The 12,989-nt window shown below is 42.6% G+C and overlaps 2 protein-coding genes across 2 annotated transcripts; both read right to left on the bottom strand.

Moving 5' to 3' along the window:
- Window positions 1-6,690: 6,690 nt before the first annotated feature.
- On the bottom strand, window positions 6,691-7,440 carry LOC141588473 (uncharacterized). Its single transcript, XM_074409914.1, has 3 exons — window positions 7,265-7,440; window positions 7,000-7,162; window positions 6,691-6,912 (listed from the first exon to the last, which is right to left on the bottom strand). Exons 1-3 carry the CDS (start codon window positions 7,438-7,440, stop codon window positions 6,691-6,693), a joined length of 561 nt encoding a protein of 186 aa, XP_074266015.1.
- Window positions 7,441-9,675: 2,235 nt separating this feature from the next.
- LOC141588474 (uncharacterized) lies at window positions 9,676-10,188 on the bottom strand. Its single transcript, XM_074409915.1, has one exon. The coding sequence runs from the start codon at window positions 10,186-10,188 to the stop codon at window positions 9,676-9,678; it is 513 nt and encodes a 170-aa protein (XP_074266016.1).
- Between the last annotated feature and the right edge of the window lie 2,801 nt (window positions 10,189-12,989).

Genomic DNA, 12,989 nt, shown 5'->3' on the forward strand with positions numbered 1-12,989 from the left:
AGATGGCACAGTTTCAGATTAACTTTGATTTATGTTACTACGACCTTCATAAATGGGGTCAAATGGGCATATTTTGGGTTATGATGGCTGTGGCTAGTCGAAGGGAATGAGTGCGATATAGGAATTGTCCACCCCTTGTCAGGGTTATAACAATATCTCAGGGCCACTCGAGGAGTAATGAACTGGAAATGCGTGGCCACGCTCGGAAGGTATCCATGGTGGATAATTCCGGTCAATCAGTTATTCTCCGGATCGAGGAAACCACTCTCGATATGATCACTTGCAAGTACGACCCGAAAGACACCTTGCATTGAGTGGGAGATAGTAATAGGACAAGAAAATTGGTGACGCACACTTGTCGAGGACAAGTGGGAGATTGTTGGAATATGTGTCCTCCGACAATAATGCGATCACAACTGTCGATCATGATAATCACATGTTTAAATCTCATTTTAAGAATACACGTGGGAAGTAATATTTTACTGTCAATTGGTCCACACATATCGGTAATTATTGGCTGACTAGAGTTTGACATTACTGTCGTGCGACGGTGGTGACCAGTTGATCCTCTTAGGTCATACCTAAAGGGTGACACTCTTAATTGTTTATTTAATTGATCGTATGACGATACGAGTTAATTAAATTGCTTAAAATTGACGGATGATTTTGGAAGTAATATTTACGTGTCTTATTGTAATTTGATTATAATAAGATACGGTCTAAGTAATCGAATTGTTTTATTACTTAGATGAAATTATTGTTTATGGAAACAATTGAAACGGAATGAATAAATTACTATAAATACAGAATGTTGTAGTTTATAATTCGGAAACACTTTTGGTACAAGTAATTGTGAATTACTATGTTAATTTTTATAAGTGACATATTTTATTAATATGTTGATTTTTAATTGTTAAAAATACATTTTATATATAAGATGTCATGTAATGTGTCACATGTGACATATTGACAAAATCACAAATAAAACGGACTCATCCATTTTATGTGTGTGTACCGAAATAGAGGGTGTATTAGGATAAAAATTGTGTTGATTATTTACAAGTGGAAAACATAATTATAAAACCTACACCTAGCCTTGTATGCATAGCTTTCTCTTGGGAAGAAAAGGAGAGCATGCATTGGGCTTTCTCCCCTCCCCATTTCCGGTCTTCCCATAAGAAAAGAGCAAAAGTTTTTGCTTAATTTTTCACTCTTACACTACATGCAAACTAGTGTAACATTCATTCAACATCTCTCATAAAAACTTATAGAAAGATAAGAGAGAAAATCTCCAAAAATTCTCCCTTACTTTTGGCCGAATAAACAAGAGTACAAACATACATTTTGGGTCAATTTTAGCTAGATTAATATTGTTCTAGTACAAATAATATTAATCTATTAAGAGGTCATCTTGGTTATAAGTCTTTGGGAGGGATTCTAAGCTTGAATTCTTGTTCATCCAATATTAGGAAGCTCAAGAACAAGTAAGAAGGAGATCTTACTTGTGCCCAAAATCCGAAATTATCATTGTAAGGATTGATAATTTCTTCTCTTTTAATTTAAGTTTGTATGCATAAGATCAAGATTTAATTTTATGACCAAATTAAATATCACATATATGAATATGTTGTATAATGAGATTAATTTTTCTCCTAACAACAGAATCATTTCAGGAAAAGTTAGATGGGGATCCTTCAACTTGAAAATTTACGGGGAATCGATCTACATGCCCAAGTATTGGGAGTGGACTGAAGACGTACTTGCTCGCTTTAGTGACATCCTTTCGACTACTTCTATCCGTCAAGCGGTTTATGCTTCCTTATATTCTTATGATAAGGACTCACATATCATGCGTGCCTTCTTTGAAGGATGGTGTCCTGGTACTAATACCTTTCATACTGTAGAAGGCGAATTTTCTATCTCCCTGTGGGATCTAAAGAAACTTGGAGGTCTCCCTATTGTGGGAGAGATTTATGATGAAACGGTGTCTCAACTTAGCATCCTAAAGTCAAAGACTGAAGAAAAGAATTTGACTGTCCCTGCTACATGCACTTTTTTGTTTACTGCGTTTCACTACCTTGCGAAGGAATCAAAGGACAAAGGTGAAGTTTCTGCTCAGCAATGGATTGAATTCTGGTGCAAAAGGCAGGTTGTAGACCCTCCTCCTATGAAAAGTCGAAGGACCACCAAAAATCCTCCAGCTTCAACCCAGAATCCAAGTGGTGAGATTGAGCCCCGAACATCTGATGAATGGACAGAGGAAGAACACTCCCTATTTGAAAAGTTTGGTTGCAATGATTCCCGACGGGCAAAGATTTATTTAGCCGCGCATTTATCATGTTGGCTTTGCGTATTTGTTTTGCCGGAAGATAGCGACAGTTTGATTAGATCAGCTACCTTCGAGATTGCAAGTATGATGGCAGAAGGCCGAGTTTTTAGTCTGGCGATTCCTGTATTAGCTAGCATTTACAAAGGTTTGAATGGGTTAGCCACGTCTATGAACCCCGGATACTCCAGGTCATTCTTCCCAGCACATTACTTATACGGGTGGATTGCAAATTACTTTGACACTTATCATGTGATAAATCCATCACCGACAGGTCCCTATATGACTAAGTATTCAGGTCCCGTTGGAGCGAGGAATGCAACACCCGAAGAAGCTCGAAAACTCATGCATGAGGGAAGAAAATTTGATGCTAAGCGTTTTATGTTAAATAAACATAGAGTAGATGTCTTGTTAGACAATGGTGACCTTGATGCCCTGGGGCTCGACTATCTTGCATCCCTTCGTTCCTCCTATTTGTGTTTGCGTCTGAGTAATGGGTTTCACCTTGAACCTTATAATCCCCATCGGTTTAGTAGACAATTTGGCTTTTGTCAAGACATCCCCGGCGTATTGAATCGTGGTTCAGACAAACCTGATGTCACATGCTTCGAGGCACTGAAATATTGGCAAGTGTTTTTGTTTACAGGTAGCATGTCTCGCCTTTACCTTCCCAGTCCTTCGTTAAGATGGGATGAGAATGTCACCCCTGGTTTTACTAAATGGTGGAAGGAACTCTACCCGAAGGATCTAAGAAAGAATGTTGACATTCTTGTGCATAGTACCGAAAGTGACCACAAGACTAAGAAGCGTGATCATCATGGGGATACTAGAAATCAGCCTCGAGAGCAAGCAGTGCCCCTGAAATCCAAAGTTGTTGTCCCTAAAGCGAAAGGCTATATTGAGGACAACCACCACAGCGATTCAGATTCTGAGATTGACCCTAAACATGATCGTCGTGGCAAGAGAACAATGTCTTTCTTGGATGCAGATAATGTCAGACTAGACGCCCAGATTTTTGAGGGGGTCTTGAGTGCATCAAGAATGCCTTCGCAGACACTGGTCAGCTTCTTTTCTTTTGTGATTATCGTTGTTTATTTATTTATTTCCCTACTTGATCATCATTTTTTTTAGGAAGGTGAATGTGCCTTGGAGACAGTCTCCCTTGCTCCGGAATATCGTCTTCCGCATCGTCCACCAAAGATGAAGCCTGGAAAAGGGAAGGGGCTTATGATTCTTAATAAATCAATACTCGTAGGAGACTCTTCTGGTCCAGCATCTCAGGGGAGCCAGACTGACAGTTCATTTGCCAATGGTAGTCAAACTGCCGTGGATAGTCTAGCCTCAACTCATATGTCTCCTCCTTGCAAACCTGACGATCGAAGGTAGACGTTTAAGCCTCTAACAATACCATTTAAACCTACCACACTCCCTACGTGCTCCAAATCCTCATTTCGTCCACCTCCTTCACTTAAGGGGATTTTTGACAGAGCACTAGACGCGATCCGCTTGCAGGTCTTGGGAGAATTAAAAAATGCAAGTTTCTCTAATGTAGGGGAAGTGGCAATGAAGGCTAACGTGTGTTATGAGGGCATTCGACAACTCAAAGGTGACTGTTCTTCACTACAGGCGCGAGTGATTCTTATGTGGGTGCGGTCCATGCTTACCTTGCACTCGAGAAGCAGGCAGCAAAGTGTCATCATCCTGCATTGCTAGAGGACAAAAGGCTGGAGTGGCATCAAAAGATTGATGATACCAAATCTCTTCATGATAAGGCGCAAGAAAAGCATAGAGAGCAAGCTGTGGAACTTTCTGTTACTCTGGAAGAAATAAACGATCTTGAAGCTAAACTCAAGCAAGCACGAGAGAAGTAAAAGACATTGCGAACCAATTTAGAAGCTGGGGATATATCTTTAATCTCATTGCAAGATGATCTTCAGAAGTTGGAGAGAGAATTATCCGAGTTTGACGATATCCCTGTTTTGAGTCCTGAAGAGGAAGCCTTACTTCAAGAGCGAAGAGTTGAATTGGAAGAGATGCGGGCTTCTCTGGATGTTGATCCATAGGCACTTAGATTTTTTTTTTAGATTATCTAGATTTCATCCTTGATTCATCCATTTTTTTTGTAGCCTAATGGACCAAATGCTCCTAAGATGTTTGTTTCTCTTAATCGTTTATGTACAATAAGACCCTTTCAGCGTGTTACATTCCATTATATTTATTTATACAAACAAATACTTATAATACTGTTTATTTAGCCGTTCACAGTTTAAACTCTTGCGGGTCAGGAGTAATTATTTTGATGTAATTTTTTTTTGGTGTGGCTGCACTTGAACAAAGTGTTTGCTCAAACTGCCTACGTACTTGCAAAGCTACCAAGATGAGAACTTGCAAAATCAAGCCAACGTAGTTCAAGAAAGGGATTTTTTTTTTTGGAGGTGTGGCTGCACTTGAGCTATATGTTCACCCAAGCTGCCTACGTACCCGTGAAGTACAAAGTGTATTTCACAAGATCAAGCCGACGTAGTTCATAAGGGATGGAAGGATTTTTTTTTGGACTCTTTTTTTTGTGGAGATTTTTATTTTTATTTTTGTTTTTTTTGTATGCAGTTTAACCTCTTGCTTAGGAGCTTTGACATGCAGTTTACTCTCTTGCTTAGGAGCCTTCACTGTTGGGGCTTAAGAATAGTAACGTTTCAGAAATTTCCCATTGATTGGGCCTACACGAACGCCATCTTCATCCACAATTTTGTAAGCACCATTCGTGTAGACCTCCTGTACCACATATGGACCATCCCACTTAGAGGTGAATTTACCAACTGGCTTGTGAGAGGTGATGATTGGTCTTCGTACCGCAAGGACAAGGTCTCCTACTTGGAAAGAACGAGGGCGCACCTTTTTGTTGAATACGCGTGACAACCTTGCTTGATAGCACTGGAGTTTTTGTTGAGCTTCTAATCTTTTTTCATCGAGAGCCTCTAACTCTGCTAAACGCAATTTGTCATTTTCATCTTCTGTGAGCCCTTCCTGAATGGTAATGCGCAAGGAAGGGATCTGCAATTCTAATGGCAACACGGCTTCTACTCCATACACCAATGCATACGGGGTTGCCTGAGTAGATGTTTTGTATGTGGTACAATACGCCCACAATGCCTCACCAATCCTTTCATGCCAATCTCGCTTTGACTTTGCTACTACTTTTCTCAACAAGTTGCAAAGGGTTTTATTGAAGGCTTCAGCCAAACCATTTGCAGAAGCATTGTACATGGATGACTTGTATTATTTGAACTTGAATTTTTCTCCCAGACTTGTCATCAGATGGTTGAAGAATTGTTTCCCATTGTCAGTTGTGATACGCTGAGGTACACCATATCTGTAGATGATCTGGGTTCGAATGAAGTCCACAACATTTTCTTTCTTCACTTCCCATAGTGTGATGGCTTCTGCCCATTTTGAGAAGTAGTCAGTGGCGGCGAGGATATACTCGTGTCCATTTGAGGCCTTTAGAGTAAGAGGTCCCACAACATCAAGCCCCCAAGCTTCAAAGGGCCATGAAGAAACAGTGGGGTGCAACGGTTCTGGCGGTTGGTGTATGAAGTTTGCGTAGAACTGACAAGGTTCACATTTTTTCGCAAAGTCCATATAATCTTGCACCATGGTTGGTCAGTAATACCCCATTCTATTTACACGATCATGAAGTTTAGGCCCAGATTGATGAGCACCACAAATGCCAGAATGAGCTTCGTGCATTGTTTCAGTAGCTTCGTCCTTGCTTAGACACCTCAACCATTGGCTTGAGAAAGAACGTCTGTAGAGTGTCCCTTTATAGTGAATGAACTTTGGACTACGTCGACGTATTTCTACCTTGTGTCTGGGATCGTCGGGTAATTTTTGGTGGTCTAAGAAATCAATGATAGGTTGACGCCAATCATCTTCATCAACTATGTAGACGCATATCATGTTAGTTGTATCTACATTTTGTTCTCCCTCAAGCAATGATGCTACCCAATGATTGTAGACCGGGACTTGCATAGACTCTTCGGCCCCCAGTGCCAAAGTGACTGCAAGATTAGCAAGCGCGCCAGCCAACTTATTGGCACTCCTTGGCACATGACCAACATGACCACCAGCTTCGAGTCGCCGTAGATGTCCATATCTCTAACACCTATTTCAATCGCCATTTGGAGGCCGAGTATGAGAGCTTGGTATTCTGCCATATTATTTGAGCACAACTGAGCGAGCGTAAAGGAGTATGGCATGAGATGATTTTGTGGAGTTACGAATACAACTCTGGCTCCAGCTCCGTCTTTCCGCGCAGCACCGTCAAAGTACATCTGCCATGGAGGTAGAACGTCCATGTAGAAGATTTATTCTCCTGGGAGGTCATCTGAAATTTCCCACTCTGCTGGTACTGGATGATCAACAAAGAAGTCGGCGATAGCTTGGCCTTTCACAGCCTTTCGAGGCACGAACACCAAGTCATATTTCTTAAGTAACATTGCCCATTTCGCAAGTCTTCCAGACAAGACTGGTCTTGAGAGTATATACTTTATTGGATCAGCTTTTGAGACCACATGTATGGCATGAGCCTACATGTAGTGCCTCAACTTCTGGATGGCGAACACCAAAGCAAGACATATCTTCTCTATGGGCGCGTAATTCAACTCAGCTCCAACCAAGGTACGACTCAAGTAGTAGAGTGCTCTCTCCTTGCGGTCTTCAATTTCTTGAGCACACATTGCCCCCAGTGAGCGTTCTTGTGCTGCAATGTAGAGGACAAGTGGCCTTCCTGGAATTGGTGCCCCCAGCACTGGCGCGCTGGCCAAGTACTTCTTGATGCTATCAAAAGCATTTTTGCATTTTTCATCTCATTGAAATGGAGCATCCTTTTTCATGAGATGGCTGAACGGCTGGCAACGCCCGGCTAAGTTAGAGATGAACCTCAGGATGTATGCCAAACGTCCTTGCAATCCGCGCAACTCTTTCAATGTCTTTGGTTCCGACATTTCGTTGATAGCTTTGATTTTTATTTGGTCAATTTCAATGCCTCTATGCCTGACCACAAACCCCAAGAACTTCCCAGATGTGACGCCAAATGCACACTTGAGTGGATTCATCTTGAGTTGACACTTTCTAAGTCTTTCAAAGACGGTTCGAAGGTCTTTGATATGGTCTTCTCTTTTCTTTGATTTGACCACCACGTCATCAACATAACACTGTATTGTTTTATGCAGCATGTCATCGAAAATATTTTGCATTGCGCGTTGATACGTAGCGCCAGCATTCTTTAATCCAAATGGCATGACCGTGTAGCAGAAGATCCATTTTGGGGTTCGAAAACCTGTTGCTTCTTGATCTTCAGGTGCCATATGTATTTGATTGTAACCAGCGGTACAATCCATGAATGAGGGGGCTTCATGACCAAAGTGGTTGCGTCAATCATCAACTCGTGGATGCAAAGGGAAGTCATCCTTCGGGCATGCATCATTAAGGTCTCTGAAGTCGACACATATGCGCAATTGTCCATTCTTCTTTCTGACCGGGATAATGTTTGCTATCCAGGTAGAATATTTGACTTCTCGAATGAAACCTGCTTCAATGAGTTTGTTGACTTCCTTTTCAATTTCAGGTACAAGCTCCGGCCTGAAACGACGTTGGGGTTTCTTTTTGGGACTGGTACCTTTCTTGATTGCTAGACGATGAACTGCAATTTTTGAGCTGAGTCCAGGCATCTCCTTATAGCTCCAAGAGAAGACATCCTTGTACTCGACCAACAACTTGTAGTACTCCTCTTCTTCTTCCTTAGTCAGCAGAGCACTGACATAAATGGGCCGAGGATCTTCAATAGTTCCCAAGTTGAGTTCCTTGAGTTCATCTACAGTCGATTGCCCCCCGTCTTCAAGTGTTTCAGGGGCCTCGTCCACCTCAACTTCTTTGTTCTCGTTAGGTATCTCTTCTACTGTGATGTGATATGACGACGTTGTAATTTCTAAGTCACTTGACTTCTTTGTATCACAGGGACGTGAAGATGAAGGCACAAGCTCTTCGGCATTCTTTTGCTGACCAGTAAGAACTAGTACGCGCCTCCTTGCTTTGAGTGGCTCATGTTGGATGATATACACTACTTGCATACGCTTCATGCGAGATGGTATTGCGCTTCTCAAGTCATCGCTCACTCTTACTTCTTCTTCATTTTGTGTTGCAGAAGTTGAGAGAGGACGACCCTTACCACTATTCTTATTGGGAGCCCCTAGTTGACTGAATACTGTTTTTGATGGACCGCCCAAGCGTTCATGTATTACGCCTTTCTTGTTTATGCGCAACGAAGGTGTTGACACTTTGAATTTACTTTCTCCTTGATTACCAAGCCTAGAAAATACAGAAATGTGTTTGGTTGAAGCACTTGGTCTCCCTAACCTTGTAAATATAGAAGGACGACACTTCTCTACAGGTGGACTTATTCGATCGAAGACTGAAGATGGATGCATCTTTTCCTCTCCTTTATTTTCTTCGACCTCTTCTACTGTGATGTGCTGAGAAGACGCAGTAGCCCCTTTTCTACGAGCACCAATCTTCACAGGCGGAGGAGACTCATATCCGAGTCCGACCCTGGTCACCATGAAGCTCCCATCTTGCTTGAACACTTCATGTTGCGCTTTGTTAAGACCATATGGCTCGACTTCTATAACTTTGCCGAGAGGAGTCGGATTTGTAAAGTCATATCCAACCTTCGCCAGTAGCTTGTAAGTATTGGAATCAAATATCCCCTTGTTTTCCTCACTTGATGATTGACTGGATGAACAGACGAAACCAGTTGGAGGAGGTCTCACAATCTTCGTTTGAGATGAACTTAGTAGAGGTGTAACGACTTTGGCCACCCACTCCTGCTTGATCACCTGATTTAACTTTTTGTCCTTAGGCTCTGTTTTTGGTGTTAGACACTCTGCAAAAGGACTCTCTCCATCTTTGCGGCGAGACTTTGGGATGTAGCGCAGTACTGGTGGTGTAGTTTTCTGCGTCGTCTCATGCTTCTTGGGTGATGCAACATGAGTAGTTGTTTTGCTGGCCTTGTCTACATCTTTCTTAACATCATTTTCTTTAGTAGGACTTGCAGCTCCATCTTCTTTGGTGATGTTCTTTTCCCGCTTACCTCCTTTTCCTGTTGAAGAGATGGTGGTTGGCATGAATTCACTAGAAGTACCATTCTCTTCAAAGAATTTTGCGTCAGCGAAGAAAGAGTCGACCTTAGAGAAAGGTTTGGCGTCTCCGTCTATTTTTCTTTCGCCACCACGATAATATTTCAAGCATTGATGGAGGGTTGAAGCGACAACTCCGTTCTCGTGCTTCCAAGGTCATCCCAGCAATAGTTTGAATGATGTCTTGCCATCCATAACATGGAACAATGTGTCGGAAGAAAAATCACCCATGGTAAGGTTCACGCGGATCATGCCAACCGCGCGCTCCCCATTCAAGTTGAAACCATGAATCATTGTTCGACTACTGGAGAGTTCATCCATCGTGATCCCTAATTCGTTCATGGTAGCTTTTGGCATGAGATTGACTCCTGAACCTCCATCTATTAAAATGCGCTTGACCTTTTGCCCCCGGATGTACCCAGACACATAAAGTGGCCTGTTGTGAGGCTTGGATCCAAGAAGTAAATCCTCATCTGAAAAACTCAAGACTGCATTACAGGAGACACATCCAATTGATTGCTCAGGAGGCTCAATTTTGTTTTTCATCTTGCCCGCATACAACTCAGGCTTCTCAAGTCCTTGAATTATCAGCATACGCTTCTCTTTAAGTAGATGAAAGATTTGTTTCCATCCCATGTTTGTAGGAAGGGCGTCAAGAGCAGCCACCATTTCGTTCTCCTTTTCAGAATGCGACTGTTGTGGCAATACCGCATCATCTTGGTCTCCTTCCTCTATCTTCTTTTTATCATCACCACCTTCCGTAGATGATATGGTGCACACGGTAACCTTGTTTAAGAAGTCTTGTGGGAAGAATTCTTTTAAGGTGATGGGACTCGGTGGTTATTGCTCAAGTATATCGATAGGCAAGACATGTGGTTTGACCACTGTTTTGGACTTTCTCTTTCCCTTCGTCTTGCGAGGTTTCGTCTTCTTTGATTGTTTTCTTCGACGGTGAACAGGTTGCACTGTCTGCCCTGTTTGTTTCTTTGACTTCTTGCTCGTAACCAAAGTCCAACCTTCATCGTCATCTTTATGCTTCTTTTCTTCATTCTTATCCTGAGGAGGTAGTCTTTCTTCCAAAGACATTGGAGGTAGTGATGACAATGACCCTTGGATCCGTAAAGCCACAGGCTCAAAACTCCCGAACTGCAACATATACACACACTGTCCTTGTCATATAATTGGCTCGTCAGGTTGCTCCAAGACTACAGTAGTTTGATTTGTGGTTACTGTGTCATCCAAGTCAAGAATGATCTTCCCTTCCTTGGAGAGCTGCATGATCTTCTCTTTGAGTGTTATACACTTTTGAATGGGGTGACTCACCAGCCTGTGATAACGAGAGTAGTTGGGATCGTTTGTCTTGTTTGCTTGCACAGGGCGCTTGGACTCTGGCAATTGTATAACCTTCTTCTCTAAGAGGTCATTGAGCATCCCAGACAAGTCAGAATCTAGAAATGGGTATTTCTTAGCCCGCAACTCTTTTAATGTAGGCCTGTCTCGTTGGTAGTTATAAGAGAATGACTCTTTCTTCTTTTCATACTTAGGCTTTGACGAGATTTTCACAGGTGCACTGCTGGTTTCGACGACCATTGTCTCCTTTGTCGATGACTTGGCTCCCTTGTCAGTTTTCTTGAACTCCTTCTTTTCACTTGGCGCCTTGGAAGAAGTCGGTCGAGCACTGCCATGTTCTTTAATTGTGATCTCAATGTCATGGGCACGAGTAGCCAGGTCTTTGAAGCTCTTCAGCATGATCCCTTTCAAGATATAGAGAATGTCCCATTTTATCCCGTTGACGAACATTTCAACTACTGACGCTTCACTTAAGCGATCCTTGCATTCCTGACTCGGCGCACGCCACCTGTTGATATAATCGACGACAGGCTCATCTTGCCATTGAGTTGTCTTTGTCAATTCGCTCATGCTGACGACACGTCTGGTGCTGTAGAATCTGTTGAGGAATTCATCTTCCATGTGACCCACCACAATTGACTCGAGTCCGATCGTGTACCAGTCGAACGCGATCCCTTTGAGCAAACGAACGAACTGCTTCACCAAACGATCACCTTCTGTTACAGCATTGTTGCATGTCTCGACGAAGTGGGAAATGTGTTGCTTTGGGTTCCCCTTCCCGTCGAACTGTTGAAATTTTGGAGGCTGATAGCCAGATGGCATGCGCAGACTGTCAATCCTCTTAGTGTAAGGCTTGATGTAGCGTCCACTACTTGTCGAGCTATCATCTAACTGACACTTGATCGTCTTGGCTATTAACTCCTGCAGCTTCTCTTCAGTGAAGTTGCTGATCTCATTGTTTGGCTTTTCCATGTCCTTGCCAACTTCTTTATCGCTATCAGCATCCTTGTCGGTGTCACCATGCTCGCTGTCGTCCTTCCTGTCACGGAGTGCCACCACCTCCTTTTGGAGCTCATCAATTTTTTTGTTCTTTTCTTCATTTTCCTTCATCATCTTTTCAAGGAGTTCATTCATTTTCTGCATTCGATCCTCAAGAGTATCGCCACTTACCACCATGACTGAAGCGACGCTAGGAGTTGATGTTTCTTTCTTCTTTGGCGACGCCTTGGATTTGCAAGGGGAAGCCTTCTTGTCAACCTTAACACTTCTAACCTCCTCGCGTGAAGGAGAAGAGGCGGTCAAGAGTGCTGTAGCAGCAGCAGCTATGGAGGCGACAGAGATCTTGCGCGGCCTAGTAGGGACGCTTGCAGAGCGTAGACTGGCAGCAGTAGCGTTGACATCAGCCTTCCTCACCATTCCTCTTGTATAGATGCCAACTGACTGCGCAGCAGAGGAGGTAGCAGTAATGGGAGTACCCTGCAGGATAGCTGCGTAGGTCTTCTTGGATGCACTGGAGGAGATGCTTTGCTTGGTAGACATCTTCTTGTTTTGGTAGACTTGAATAAAACAGCAGTAGAGATGAGAGGTAGAGATTTTCACGTAGGGTTCACCAAAATTTGTAACAGCAAATTTTGTATTGCGATAACTGAAATACAAAACAAGGAAACAATTAAATTTTATTAACAAATATCAAAAGCATGTGTACAATCTCTAATGTATCCTCTGATTCTAATATGCCGCAAGGGGTACGTGTACAGGGTACACGTGAGGGGTGCGCGTGTAGACAACTTTAATTTCTCTACACACGATGTAAATTTGATTTCTTGAGAGGGTCGCGATGACTTGAATCTCTCTTGAAGGTTTGAATTTGTGATTGAATCTTCAACGCAGGCGGCACGATTTGATGTGCTTGTTGACTGCTTGCAGTGATTTTGACAGAGAGGATTTGTAGGAATTTGTACCTTGTTCCCTCTAGCTCCTTTGCAATTATGAATTTTCAACCTTTTGAATGAATAAGGAGAGCTCTATTTATAGAGTTTCAATTCCCCTTGTTGGACTTTGGTGGTCACAGGCCCATTTATGGGTTTATTAGCAACCTTGGCCCAAGTTTGATTCTTTCT

The sequence above is a fragment of the Silene latifolia genome, chromosome 6 (assembly GCF_048544455.1).
Source record: "Silene latifolia isolate original U9 population chromosome 6, ASM4854445v1, whole genome shotgun sequence".
NCBI classification, from domain to species: Eukaryota; Viridiplantae; Streptophyta; class Magnoliopsida; order Caryophyllales; family Caryophyllaceae; genus Silene; species Silene latifolia.

What these genes read in the sequence shown, in the direction of transcription:
- LOC141588473 (XM_074409914.1), bottom strand. Translation starts at nt 7,440, where the DNA reads ATGAATCCACTCAAGTGTGCATTTGGCGTCACATCTGGGAAGTTCTTG. An exon ending in CGTTTGGCATACATCCTGAG is followed by an intron (nt 7,163 to 7,264) that starts GTTCATCTCTAA and finishes TGCTTTTGATAG; the next exon opens with CATCAAGAAGTACTTGGCCA. An exon ending in ACTACTTGAGTCGTACCTTG is followed by an intron (nt 6,913 to 6,999) that starts GTTGGAGCTGAG and finishes CACTACATGTAG; the next exon opens with GCTCATGCCATACATGTGGT.
- LOC141588474 (XM_074409915.1), bottom strand. Translation starts at nt 10,188, where the DNA reads ATGGTGGCTGCTCTTGACGCCCTTCCTACAAACATGGGATGGAAACAA.